The sequence below is a fragment of the Natator depressus genome, chromosome 2, assembly GCF_965152275.1.
Source record: "Natator depressus isolate rNatDep1 chromosome 2, rNatDep2.hap1, whole genome shotgun sequence".
Lineage (NCBI taxonomy): Eukaryota > Metazoa > Chordata > Testudines > Cheloniidae > Natator > Natator depressus.
This window is the reverse complement of record NC_134235.1, coordinates 80,557,366-80,572,040: the sequence shown is the minus strand read 5'-3', so window position 1 is coordinate 80,572,040 and position 14,675 is coordinate 80,557,366. Positions and strand designations below refer to the sequence as shown.

General features: G+C 44.7%; 1 protein-coding gene across 1 annotated transcript in view; it reads left to right on the top strand.

The window, feature by feature from the left end:
- GREB1L (GREB1 like retinoic acid receptor coactivator) overlaps positions 1–14,675 on the top strand; it is a 231,082-nt gene that overhangs the window by 211,481 nt on the left and 4,926 nt on the right. Inside the window, exons 32-34 of the mRNA XM_074944514.1 lie at positions 2,255–2,396; positions 3,651–3,851; positions 13,741–13,879. Coding sequence (XP_074800615.1) covers positions 2,255–2,396; positions 3,651–3,851; positions 13,741–13,879 — 482 coding nt within the window. The remainder of the gene's footprint in view (positions 1–2,254; positions 2,397–3,650; positions 3,852–13,740; positions 13,880–14,675) is intronic.

Here is a 14,675-nt window from a genome sequence, read left to right as displayed (position 1 = left end):
CAAGAGGGAACCAGGAAGAAATCGGAAGAGGAGAGGCAGAAAATCCATCCTGCTAGGGACAGCACCTTTTGTCAGTCACAGGAAGCTCTGCTTCCAGAAATGCATCGGCAAGTGGCAGGAATCCGTAGGGAAGCGCAACTCACCTGAATGAAGGTAAGAGATCGGGAAAACACTGAAAGTATTTGAGACAAAATACATGAAGGGAGGATGGCTGTTGTATTTCTTATGGAGCTAAATTGCTTCCAGATTTTATCTGTCATTGTTTTACAGAGAAAACCTCTGCTCCCTTGCCTTTATTTCTCACTTTCCATCAGTGTTTGGAATTAAAAACCTATAGCAAATTCACTTGCTCCAGTATTTGCCATTTCTCTCCCTTTCTATCCTCTCACCTGAAGGCATTCTACTACTACAAGTTTGTCCCTGCCACTGGATGAAGCATCTCATTTATGAATAAAATTCATATAAAATTAAAAGTATAAAATTCTTGCATCATAAGTAATACAGATGAGAGAACTGTGGCATCCATACCATGAACAATGCAAGCTGGAATTTGGTCAACACATAGAGAGACAGTTTGTATTGCTGATGGAGGTAGAGACCTTAGAGTCAGTGGGACGCAGACTGGGGTAGCTCAAAGTGGAGGAAATATAAAATGTAGTCTTATTTAGCAAAGGGAGTGGATTCTGCTTCAAATCCTGCTTGTGACAAAGCTCTTATGGAGAACTGTAGAATGGAATTGATGCCTTCAGGTGAGAGGATAGAAACGGAGAGAAATGGCAAATACTGGAGCAAGTGAATTTGCTATAGGTTTTTAATTCCAAACACTGATGGAAAGTGAGAAATAAAGGCGAGGGAGCAGAGGTTTTCTCTGTAAAACAATGACAGATAAAATCTGGAAGCAATTTAGCTCCATAAGAAATACAACAGCCGTCCTCCCTTCATGTATTTTGTCTCAAATACTTTCAGTGTTTTCCCGATCTCTTATCTTCAGTCAGGTGAGCTGCGCTTCCCTACGGATTCCTGCCACTTGCCGATGCATTTCTGGAAGCAGAGCTTCCTGTGACTGACAAAAGGTGCTGTCCCTAGCAGGATGGATTTTCTGCCTCTCCTCTTCTGATTTCTTCCTGGTTCTCTCTTGTATTTTAGGTCTTCTCTGCGTGTGGTTGTTTTTTTTTTTTTAAACTCCTGTAGCTTCAATCTGGCCTTTTCTCTCCTTCCTCACCCACCCACTGTCTGTCTTTCTCCCAGTCTGTCTTTCTTTCCATCTTAACCCTGGTGCTCACTATCCTGACTCCATTTTTCCAGTCTCCACTCAGATGAGTCCTTACGTGGTATAAAAACAGCACCTGGTGGGGAGGTGGAAGCCCTGCATCTAGATTCCATGCACTGACTGTTTTTCTTTCCCTGCGGGCAATGCTAAGTCCTACTGAATTGCACCAGCACTATGCAAGGGCACATCACAATGGAGAATAGGAAGAATGATCACAAATGTTCACAACCTTGGTCAGCTGCTCCTCTTGTACCATAACAGAGAACACTCCTTTCTCTCCTCCACCCCAGGGATAAATTAATTCATTATAAATCATTCCAGTTTTGGGGTACAGTTTTTCTTTAACAAGTGCTAGAATGGAACATCAAACCTGTATGAAAACAAACCTCACTGGCCAATCAGGATTTCCCAGTGATCCGAGAGCTACACTAGCCATGCTTCATAATACTGGAAAATCTTGGTTGCTAACTGATTGGCAAAGAAATAACCAATCTTAACAGGAAGAGTCCCTTTCCTGATTTTTGTCCAAGTAACCCTGTGCCTAAGATTTATTTGGCTTTTAAAATATACAGTATGTTCCCTTGCTGTTACAGCCAGCAGCACACAGCTATGAAATACAGGGGCCTGTCGTGTTATACACAAACTGTCGTGCTGTCATTTGTTAGGTACGTTTCATTGCAGGACATTTTTTCACTCAGCACTCCATGAAGAGTTTGGAATTAGAAAGTTAAATCACCCCTACGGTATAATGCTAGAGGAAATGTCTCATGATGAAATTATACAATGGAATTCTGTGATCCAGTGAAAGACTGTGAAGTTTCCTAATGCCATAGTGACCAACACTTCCCTTATTCCTAACCCCACAGTCATGTGAGCTGTAGCTCACGAAAGCTTATGCTCAAATAAATTGGTTAGTCTCTAAGGTGCCACAAGTACTCCTTTTCTTTTTACAATCAGTTTAGTGAATCTGTGTTTAATATCTAGGTACTTCTGTGAAGATGTAGATTTTAACCTGAGAACAAACAGCAGTGGCCTTCTCATCTGCCGCTTTAACAACTTCAGTCTCATGAAGAAACACATCCAGGTGGGAGGGCAAAAGGACTTTGCCATTAAGCCAAAAATCATGGTGAGTTTTGCATGTTTGAAAACGAGCTATGTGCAGGAGACAAAACTGGTACTTTGCCATTGTTTCCATGAAGGTCAAAATTTGGATGTTTACTTAGTGTGTCAGAGAAAGTCTGTTCTGTGTTTGAACAGCGTCTAGCACTATGGCTGGACCTGCTATGTACTATCTCAATGCAAGTAGTAATAAATATTAATAATTTCTCTATCACTAGCAGTAATCCTGGGAGTCTGTCACAACTCCTCCATTATAATGGAGACACCAAGAACAAACTGGGATTTGAAAGCTGATTAAATAATTACTAGTTAATTCACGGATTTCTTTGGCTGAGTAAGGCTTGAATTAGGAACTCTCAAATCTAAATTCTAATCCGAAGTGGATAAATTTTTCTAAACTCAAGTTTAAAGGTTTTCTAAATTCATGTGGGATAGATAAATATATGTAGTCATTTCCAGTCTCTAGTGGTTTGTGGTGATCTTCAGTCATTGCTGTTGTTGATAAGAAGAAACATTTTACACAGGCTTTGAAATTTCAAAGTACTCTGGAAATCCACCTGCAGACTCTGGCTATTGCAGAATGTGCTGCTTGCTACTAAATGGTGTTTCATGCACAGTTCATTTTACCTGTGCTCGATGAACTGTATCAGCTTTCAGATGAGGTATAATGCAAGGCGTTTGGTTTTAATCTTGAAATCCTATCTTGGTCTGGTTTCCTGATTCCTTTAAACTCTCTCTTGCTACTGTTCATACCTAGTCCTGTAGTTCAGATCAGATGGGACACTGGTGCTAACACCCCCCAGATTTGAATGCTTAGGGGGTAGTGGCTAATTATTCTCTGTGCATCCAACAGAGTTGGAACTAGTTGACTAATTGTACTGTGTGACATTCTGTATATAAAGTCTTTTGCCTAATGGGCCATAAGGGGAGAGTTGAATCTCTGAGGTTGTGTGAGTGGTGTAGGGTGAATGGGGGGTATTGTAGTAAATAGTGTTGCTTTTGAATTTAAATTATTTGTATTTTTATTTTCTGTCCTTATGCATTGAGATATTCACAAACGTGCTTAACAATCAAAGAACAAAAAAATCACAGTTTCTGCTATTTCCATGTGGTACCACTGGGTTGCATGTTCTGGGGTTTTGCAGCTTATTTACCAAGTGGGAATTACAGTAACATAGCCCCAAGAAGGCAAACTGTACATTCAGTGAAGATGCAACCTACAGAGTGTTGGCTGAAAGAGGTTCCATCATTTTCATTGTAGGTATCGGAGAGCGTGGCCCCAATAATGCCTCTTCAGTATGTCTGTGCCCCAGACAGTGAACACACACTGCTGGCAGCCCCAGCTCAGTTCCTTCTGGAGAAATTCCTTCAGCATGCAACATACAAACTCTTTCCAAAGGCCATCCATAACTTCAAGAACCCTGTACTGGCCATTGACTGCTACCTGAACATTGGACCTGAGGTACAAAATATTTCTAGGGGGAAATGGGATCTCTAGCAAATACAAATTGTTATATTTCTTACTTCTAATTTTTTAAAACTTTCTTTTTGTATAATGACTCCTTGCAATCATCAGGGTGGGTATTGAACCCAAGACTTTGATTTAAAACCATGACTCTCTATTACTCAAACTAAAGGGCTAATTCTATTAGCTTAGAAGGAGTAGCAGCAAACCTCTTATGTTGCTTGGACATTGGGAGCGTGGGGTCCAAAGATCCATACTGTGCTAATAGATTAAGAAATTTCAAGGCCAGAAGGGACCATTGTGATAATCTAGAGTGACCTCCTGTATAAGAGAGGCCATAGAATTTCCCCAAAATAATTCCTAGAGCATTATTTATTTTATTTTATTTTTTAAAGTCCAGCCTTGATTTAAAAGTTGTCGGTGATGGAGAATCCACTGCAGCCCTTGGCAAATTGTTCCAGTGGTTAATTACTCTCACTATTAAAAACGTATGCCTCATTTACAGTTGGAATTTGTCTAGCTTCAGCTTCCAGCCATTGGAACATGTACCTTTCTCTGCTAGACTGAAGAGTCCATTTTTAAATATGTGTTTCCCATGTAGGTACTTAGAGACTGTAATCAAGATATCCCTTAACCTTCTCGTTGTTGAGCAAAATAGATGGAGTTCCTTGAGTCTATCACTATAAGGCAGGATTTCTAATCCATTAATCGTTCTTGTGGCTCTTCTCTGAACCCTCTCCAATTTATCAACGTCCTTCTTGAATTGTGGGCACCAGAAGTAGACACAGTATTCCAGCAATGGTCACGACAATGCCAAATAAAGAGGTGAAATAACCTCTCTACTTCTATTCGAGATTCCCTTGTTAATGCATCCAAGGATTGTATTAGCCCTTTTGACCAGAGCATCACACTGGGAGCTCATGTACAACTGATTATCCACTGTAACCCCAAATCTTTTTCACTCACTGCTTCCCAGGATAGAGTCCCCCCCCCCAAATCATGTAAGTATGGCCTACATTCCTTGTTCCTAGATGTATACATTTAGCCACATTAAAACACACATTGTTTGCTTGTGCCCAGCTTACCAAATAATCCAGATTGCTCTGTATCAGCTCTCTTTATTATTTACCACTCCCCCAGTTTTTATGTCAACTGCAAACATTATCAGTAATGATTTTTTTTTCCAGGTCATTGATAAAAATATAAATAGTTTAGGGCAGTGGTTCTCAAACTTTAGCAACCCAAGGACCCCCATTTTGATTTAAAATTTTTTGCAGACCCCCAGTTCAGCCCCAGGCCCCGCCCCCCCTTCCTGCCCCACTCTATCCCTGCCCCTCCTCTTCCCTGCCTCTTTCCACTCCCTCCCCCGAGTGCATCCCATCCCCTCTTCTCCCCCTCCCTCCCAGTGCCTCCTGCATGCCGCTGAACAGCTGCTGTTCTTTGAGTGCTTGCTCATGTACATTCCAATAGGTGTGTGCGCATGCCACGTGCATGATCGTCAGAAGGTTTTACCCTAGCAGTACCCATTGGGTCGGCTGTGGAGCCCTTTGAAGTGGCGCCCTCGTGGCGATGTAGATAGTCCCCTGCTGACCCACCGCCTGCTCAGTTCCTTCTTACCGCCAGTGATGGTCATTGGAACAACTTGTCTCTTGCTTTAGCAAGTGCTTTCCTAGTGGTTTTTTCCTGTACATAGTTGTTAATCGTTCTCATAGTAGTTAGTGAGTGAGTAAGTTTAAGTTGGGACGTTCCCCCTCCCTCAGCTAAGATTTTCCCCATCTGGGGCATGCCGCAGCATCAGGGGTTCAAGCCATGTGATAGGTGTGGTAAGCCTATGCCCAAAGGGGATCCGCACGCTGCTTGTCTGAAGTGCCTGGGAGAGAGATATTTGCAGGACAGATGTAGTATTTGCAGAGGCTTCAAGCCCAGAACCAAAAGACAGAGAGACTATCATCTGAAATTCCTTTTAATGGAGTCCCCTCTCCTGCCTCAACTGGCACAAGAGGCAGCACCAGCCTCGGTGAGGGGCACCAAGGAAGGACTTGCATAAGGAGCATGGGCACTGGTCCCCGGTGCGGAAGGCAGCTTATCAGTGCAACACCCATCACAATCCCTGGGGCTGCATGAGAAGAAAAAGGCAGAGAGGGGACCGTTCCCCCACGAAGAAAAGCACACAGGACACCAGTATGGTGCATCCCACGCTGGGACACCAAATCAGTACTGACACGATCGACTCCAGCCTCGAGAGGAGGTCCATCGAGTCTGGTGTCGGTGGACTCCCCAGTCTGGAAGGTGTTGGAGGAGGACCTGGACCTTCCCTCCACACCAGATGCTTCCGAGGCAGCATGGAACTTGATTGCCATGATGGCACAGTCCCCCACTTTGCATTCCCAGGCACTGGTTCAGGTGCAGACACCACTTGGGGCACCACCTATGTGGCACAAGGGCATGAACACCATGATGCGGCACCGTTCCCCATCGCCTCGGTGCCGCTTCCCAGCATCCTCGGGGTCCACTCCTCCCTGGTCGGGCTCGGACTGTTCCTCTGAGTCAGAGGTGGAGTCATTTGTGTCCTGACACAGCCAGTACCACTCAAGATCCCGGCACTGGTCTTGGCACCGTAGAGCGGAGAATCCCTCAGTACCAATGGTATCCTGGCCACCCCAGTGGCAGGGCCAAGCACAATGGCCCTTTTGGACACCTTGAGCCTATCACCAGGCTCAAGGGCATAGTTCCAGGGCGGCATCAGTAGTTTCCGTTGCCTGTGGTGCCCCTCCCCCTCACCCCGCCCCGCAATGTTGTTCACCCCCGAGACTTCCAGGGCTCCTGAGGACCCACCTCGGGGTCCACACCCTGGGCCTCCCGGATCGGGTGCATTGTCAGAGCCACCAACGCCCGCGGTTCCCAGTCGCAGCAGTGGTGGATGTCGCTGAGCACGTCACCAGGGAACCAGAGGAGCAAAAAGACCCTGTCCCACCTCGAGCCTCATCTTCTTCCTCAGCAGACGAAGTAGTAGCTGGCACTACTACATCCCTCCCGGCAATGGACGTAAAAGCCCACCAGGACCTTCTTAGGAGGGTGGCCCAGAACCTCAACATGTAAACTGTGGAGGTTGTGGAGGACTAAGACCCGATGGTCAACGGAGGGGCAGAAACCACAGAAAGCATCCTCTACAGTCCTTCTCCGGCCAGGGCTCCTGCAAGCAGTCCCTCGGCTCAAAGCCAAACTTTTGAAAGTGTGCCCAAGGACGGAGCATCAGCCCAAGTCTTGGATCCTTTCCCTCCCTTTGTGAATCGTCTGTCCCACTTCTCCCATGCCTAGGCCCAGATTACTTCAGATCGCTGGGTCCTGAGCATGGTGGGGGTGGGATATTCTATCTAGTTCTGTGCCCTACCACCCACCTTCCCTGTCCCTGTTCAGAGACCCCTCACGGGCAACTCTTTCTACAGGGGTGATATAGGAGGTTCCTCAGGACTTCAGGGGCAGGGGATTCTACTCCCAATATTTCCTCATCCCTAAGGCCAGAGAGGGGCTCAGGCCTATCCTGGATCTGCGAAACCTCAACACATTTATAAGAAAACTGAAGTTTCATATGGTCTCTCTGGCCACTATCATTCCTTCTCTGGATCTGGGGGACTGGTACGCTGCCCTTGACCTCAAGGATGTGTACTTCCATATATGAATTATTCCAGTGCACAGATGATTCCTGAGAATCGTGGTCAGCAGCCAACACTATCAGTTCACTGTGCTCCCTTTTGGGCTTTCAATGGCCCCTTGTGTGTTCACAAAGTGCATGGCAGTTGTGGCAGCCTTCCTCTGCAAAGGCAGGGTACAGGTTTTTCCGTACCTGGACGACTGGCTCATCAAGGGCAATTCTCGAGTACAATTGCAAGAGCATGTGGCATTGGCACATGCCACTTTCAGGAGGCTAGGGCTCATTCTGAACAGGCCCAAGTCTACCCTAGCCCCAACCCAAAAAATAGAATTTATTGGGGCTCTCCTGGACTCCACCAGAGCTAGAGCTTCCCTGCCGAAGTCCTGGTTCCAAAGCATCAGAGAGCCTCTGCCGGTTTCCTAAAATTACAGCCAGAAACTGCATGAAGCTTCTGGGACATATGGTGGCCTGCACGTACATGTTACAACACACCAGATTGCTCCTTTGCCCCCTCCAGGCTTGGTTGGCGAGGGTATACAGACCCAGCCGGGACCCTCTGGACAGACTCGTTACCCTCCCACCCTTGATTCTCAAGTCCCCTAAGCTGGTGGCTACAACCTCGGGTGGTCTGTGTGGGAGTGCCCTTTGCTAAGCCTCAGCCCTCACTGTTGCTGGTCATGGACACATCGGAGATGGGCTGGGGAGTACACCTGGGCAGTATCAGAACTCAAGGCCTGTGGTCACTAGAACTATCGCTGCATATCAATGTCAGGGAGCTGAGAGCCGTTCGACTGGCTTGCCAGACGTTCCAGGCCCATCTTCAGGGCAAGTGTTTCTCAGTGATGATGGATAACACCACAGTGATGTTCTATATAAACAAACAGGGTGGTGCTCGCTCCTCTCCCCTGTGCCTGGAAGCTCTCCAACTGTGGGACTTCTGCGTTGCACACTCCATCCAGCTACAGGCCTCATATCTGCTGGGAGCAGAGAACTAACTAGCAGACCACCTCAGCCACTTGTTCAGTACTCAGAGTGGTCACTCAGAGCGGGCATTGCCCTTTCGATCTTCCAGAGGTGGGGCTATTCCTACGTGGACCTGTTCATGACGCGGAGCAACAGAAAGTGTCAGCTGTTCTGCTCCTTTCAGAACCACAGCCAAGGCTCCAGAGCGGATGCTTTTCACCTACTGTGGACGGGTCACCTGCTATATGCGTTCCCGCCTTTCCCCCTCATACACAAGGTCCTCCTCAAGGTTCGGCAGGACAGGGCTTCAGTGATCCTCATAGCACCAGCGTGGCCCCAACAGCACTGGTTCATCACGCTGCTGAACCTATCAGTGGACAGGCCAGTAGCCCTTCCTATGCTCCCGGACCTCATCACACAGGACCACAGTCAACTACAGCACCCCAACCTGGAGTCCCTCCACCTCATGGTGTGGAAACTCCATGGCTGAACTAGGTTGAACTGCAGTGCTCAGGACCTGTTAGGGAAGTCCTATTGGGGAGCAGGAAACCCTCCAGTTGCACAACATACCTGGCAAAGTGGAAGCATTTCTCCATTTGGTCCCTACAGAAACGTATTTCAGCAAGCCCCTATTCCCGTTGTGCTACTACCTTCTCTACCTGAAACAACAGGGGTTGGCAATATCATCTTTTAAGGTGCACCTGGCTGCCATCTTGGCCTTCCACCTAGTTGTGGTGGGTAGGTCAGTCTTTGGACATCCCATGGTTGGTCATTTTCTCAAGAGCTTGGATAGGCTTTATCCGCAGGTGTGGCAACCCGTTCCCCAGTGGGATCTCAACCTGGTTCTCTCCAGACTTATGGGGTCCCCCTTCGAGCCCATGGCAACCTGCCCCATATCCTACCTGTCCTAGAAGGTGTTTTTTTCCGGTGGCCATAACCTCAGCCAGACGGGTCTCTGAACTCAGAGCGCTGACTTCCGAGCCCCCCTACATGGGTTTTTATAAAGACAAGGTGCAGCTATGCCCTCACCCAGAGTTCCTACCCAAGGTAGTCTCCCACTTCCATGTAAACCAGGACATTATTTCTAGTGGTATTCTTTCCTAAACCTCATGCCAGCAACAGATAGCAAGTACTCCATTCTCTGGATGTCAGGCATGCCCTAGCCGTCTACATTGAACACACACAGCCATTTCGTAAGTCACCACAACTCTTTATTGCAATCGCTGAAAGGATGAAAGGGCTTCCCATTTCATCTCAATGCATTTCGTCGTGGATCGCATCCTGAATCAGAACGTGCTATGACTTGGCTAAGATTCCAGCCCTTACACTGATGGCGCACTCCACAAGAGTTCAGGCTTCTTCCGCTGCATTCCTCACGCAAGTCCCTATTCAGGACATATGCAAGGCAACAACGTGGTCTTCCATCCACACCTTCATGCTGCACTATGCCATCACTCAACAAGCGAGAGACGATGTGGCCTTCAGCAGGGCAGCACCTCAGTCAGCAACTTGGTGAACTCCAACTCTTCCTCCATGGAAACTGCTTGGGAGTCACCTCTTGGAATGGACATGAGCAAGCATTTGAAGAAGAAAAAATGGTTACTATCTCATTACTGTTGTTCTTCGAGATGTGTTGCTCATATCCATTCCAAATCCCGCCCGCCTCCCCTATGTCGGAGTATTCCGGCAAGAAGGAACTGAGCAGGTGGCGAGTCGGCAGGGGACCATATACACCGCCATGAAGACGCCACTCCAGGGGGCTCCATAGCTGACCCGATGGGTACCGCTAGGCTAGAACCTTCCAACGACCATGCACGTGGCGCGCGCACGCGCACACACCTATTGGAATTGACATGAGTGACACATGTCGAAGAACAAGAGTTACAAGATGGTAAGTAACCATTTTTTCCCCTGCGTGCAGGAGGTGCTGGGAGAGAGGGGGAGGAGCTGATCAGTGGGGCCCACGGACCTCCTGGAGTACTCTCACAGACCCCCAGCAATCTGTGGACCCCAGTTTGAGAAATGCTGGTTTAGGGCCAAGAACCAATCCCTCCAGGACCCCACTAGAAACAGACCCAGTCAATGATGATTCCCTGTTTACACGTACAATACATTTAAGACCTATCAGTTATCCAGTTTTTAATTCATTTAATGTGCGCCACTATAATTTTATATTATAATTTTTTTTCCAAAATGTCATGTAGTACCAAGTCAAATGCCTTACAGAACTCTAAATATATTACATTAACACTATTACCTTTATCAACAAACCTGTGATCTCATAAAAAAAAATCAAGTTAATTTGACAGGATATATTTTCCATAAACCCATGTTGATTGGCATTAATTGGATTACTCTCCTTTAATTCTTTATTAATCAAGTCCCATATGAGCCACTCTGTTATCTTGCCTGGGAATGATGTCAGTCTGACAGTTCTATAATTATCTGAGTCATCCCATTTACCCTCTTTACATATTGGCACAACATTAACTTTCTTCTAGTCTTCTGGAATTTCCCTGATGTTCCAAGACTCATTGAAAACCATTATCAGCAGTCCAGCAAGCTCCTCAGACAGATTTTGTAAAACTTTTGGATGCAAGTTATCTTGATCTCCTGATTTAACAAGGTTTAACTTTAGTAGATACTGTTTAGCATCTTCCTGAGATACTAGTGAAATGGGAAGAGTGTTGTTATATGATATGACTACATCATCTCTTTTATCCCAAAGACAGAATAGAAGTATTTATTGAACACTTCTGCCTTTTCTGCATCATTATTGATAATTCTACCATTCCCATCTAGTAGTAGATTCATACCATTGTTAAGATTCTTTATGTTCCTGATATACTTTAAACAATCTTATTGTCCATAATTCTGCTGGCCATAGATTTCTGCTTATGTCTGTTTGCTTCCCCTATCAATTTTCTACAATTCCTAGATTCTGGTTTATATTCATTACTATCAACTTTCCCTTTCTTTCATATATATATTTATTTTTAACAGCGGCCTTCACTTCCCCCGTAAGCTAGGTCTGTTTTTTAAACAGTACGGCTGTTTCTCCTCAATTATGGGATTGTGGCTTTTTGGGCTTCTAGTAACTTGTTCTTAAACAAGTCCCAATTATCATTTCACATTTTTCTGAATAAATTCTTCCTCCCAGCTAATTTGGCTCATAATTGTGTTCAGCTTTGTGAAACTGGCCCTTTCAAAGTATCAGGTATATATAGATCACTGGTCTGGACTTTATTCTGTTTGCACAATATAAATGTGATTAAGTCATGATCACTTGTACCTAAGCTGCCATTAATTTTTAGTTCTGTGATCAGATCCTCTTCATCTGTCAAGACAAGGCCTAATATAGAATTTCCTCATGTTGGATGCAACACTTTTTGAGTTAGGAGATTCTCATCCATAATGTTTAGAAAGTCCAAGGATGTTTTAGTACCTCCAGCATATAATACTCAAATTGAAGTTCCCATGATCACACAGTTTTTTTCCATACACATTATAGATAGGTGTGTAATGGAGCAGACATGCTGTTCCCTAGTGTGATTTGGTGGTTTGAGGCAACTAATGCCCCGTCTTATGCTTTACCTGTTAGGATATTGATCCATAAGCATTCAAGATCATGTTCTTCCGAGTTATCAGTGACTCGGAAACAGGTAATACCATTTTTGACAGTGCCACACTGTATTCCCATTTGCCCACTTGATAGTCCCTAAATAGGTTAGAACCATTGATTTTAACATTCCAATCATAGGAATCATCCCACCAAGTTTAAATAATACCAACTAGATTGAATTTATGCTAATAAGTGAGCAATTCCAGCTCCTTTTATTACCCTGGCTCCTAGCATTGATGTAGAGCAGGGGTTCTCAAACTGGGGGTTGGGACCCCTCAGGGGGTCATGAGGTTATTACATGGGGGGTCGCAAGCTATCAGCCTCCATCCCAAACCCCACTTTGCCTCCAGCATCTATAATGGTGTTAAAATATTAAAAAGTGTTTTTAATTTATAGGGGCGGGGTTGCACGCAGAGGCTTGCTATGTGAAAGGGGTCACCAGTACAAAAGTTTGAGAATCCCTGGTGTAGAGGCTATTGAAGTGTTTCTTCTCTTCGTGTCCTTTCGTTTCTTGATTGATTTTTGTTCTCAGTATCTGGATTTTGTGCTCACTGAGTGCTCATGTCATCCCTCTTCTCTCCCTCCTTCCCTCCCTCCCCCAGCTTTTGTTATTAGGTTAAGATAGTCATCCTTAATCTTTTTGTAATCTATCACATATAATAATGTAAGAATTTGTCTGTAGTGAAAGCCCTTATTCTTGGGTGCCCGTTTGCCATTTAGCTATCTGTACAGACCCTGATATTCATCCATATACTTTTTAAGACATGCATCCCCCAAATCTTTACTACTTTTTGTCATGTGTTTCTGATTCACAGTTGTTGCAACTTTGTTCTTGCTTAGCCAGTTTCTGATATTACACTGCTGCACTAGCCTGATTGCTCACTCCAACAAAGCATGGTGTAATTATCCTCCTCTTTCATGTACCCCTCTCTACACCACCTTTGCATTTTCCTTCTTAATAGGATATACTTCAAATGCCATGTCATTGGAACAAATGAAATGATATTACAATCACTGTATGATTATTACACAAGCACAGACCACAGAGGTTTAGATCAAGTCAACAAAGTAATGGAGAAGCATGGGGTTAAATTAGACTACAGTGGGCCCGTTCAGGAGGGTGAATCTATTTGCTAGTGTTCAGATGAGTCTGATGCAATAGTTTTTAATCTCACCTTAGTTGCAGGCATCACTTTTCTTCTGGAAATCATCCCATCAGAAGATTTAGTATCAGAAGATCATCCCACCTAGGACTGAATGCCAGTGCTAGTCTATGCACCATTTTATTTGCATTGCAGATGAATCTTTTGAATTAAAATACGGAAAAAGCTTTTTTAGTAAAGGGAAGGGATTAAAAGGAGAGAATGAGTAAGATTCACAGCAGAGATTTTCTGGCTAGGAACTTGAAAAGGTAACAAATGAGCTAAGGACTTTCTGTGACTGTAATTAGAATTCAGTCAGGAAGATTGCGTAATAGAACCCCCAAATGTGCAAACTGTATCCAAGATTGTGGATATTTTTGTTTTTTTAAACTCACATCAAACAACTCTGGCCTCTTGTAGTTATTTTATGTTCAACCTCCATATTAGGTCCCTCTGGGGTGTTTTCTTAAAACAAAACATTCTTTCTGTTTTGCTTTTTGGTTTCAGGTGGCGATCTGCTATGTCAGCTCCCGCCCACACTCCATCAATGTCAACTGTGAGGGGGTGTATTTCAGTGGACTCCTGTTGTATCTCTGTGACTCTTTCGTAGGTGCAGACCTTCTTAAGAAGTTCAAATTCCTGAAAGGTAATGATTTCTCCTGTTGCATTCAGTACAAAGTAATGGCTCACAAGCAAAATGAAATACAGAGGAAGAAATGAATCCCTACATTTCTCCATCTTCATAATCAGTGCTCGTGTTGCTCCAACAAGTAATGCGTTCTGTTTGCTCTTTCGATTTGTGTAGAGCTCCCACCATCTTAATAGCAAGGCTATAGTGAAGAAAAGCCTTGATAAACAGCATTAACAACAGTGGCATCAAATGGAAATAGGTATGGTATATGTGGAATTCAGTCAGTGCAGCATGCAGCACTAACATATGATTTGGAAATAGAGTTCAGAACATAGACATTGCCATAATGGATGGCACAAGCAGTTCATTCATTCCAAAACTGCCTTTGATGATAGTGAATATCCAGTGCTCTGGAAAAGGTGCAAGAAATCCTGCAGTGAACAATAACAGAGTAACCTGCTCATTGAGGAAGTTTCTTCCTCCCTCTGTTAGTGGTTGTCTTATGCCCCAATACTAAGGGGTTTTATTACTAATTTTGTGTAAAAGAGGGGGGAAAAAAACCTTGTCTAATGCAATTGTGGATGATGATGTTGTCCATAGAAATGTCTCACTTTTCTAACCTGTTGGCCTCAGTGATATCTTGCAGCAATGAGTTCTGAGGGCTAAATGTGCATTATGTAGAAAAGTATTTCCTTTCATCAGTTTTTAATGTATTGCCTTTCAGTTTCATTGAATGTGCACTTGTTCTTGGGTTATGAGAGAGAGTGACAAGGAGGGTTTGACTCCGCCCCCCCAATAAAATTCATTATTT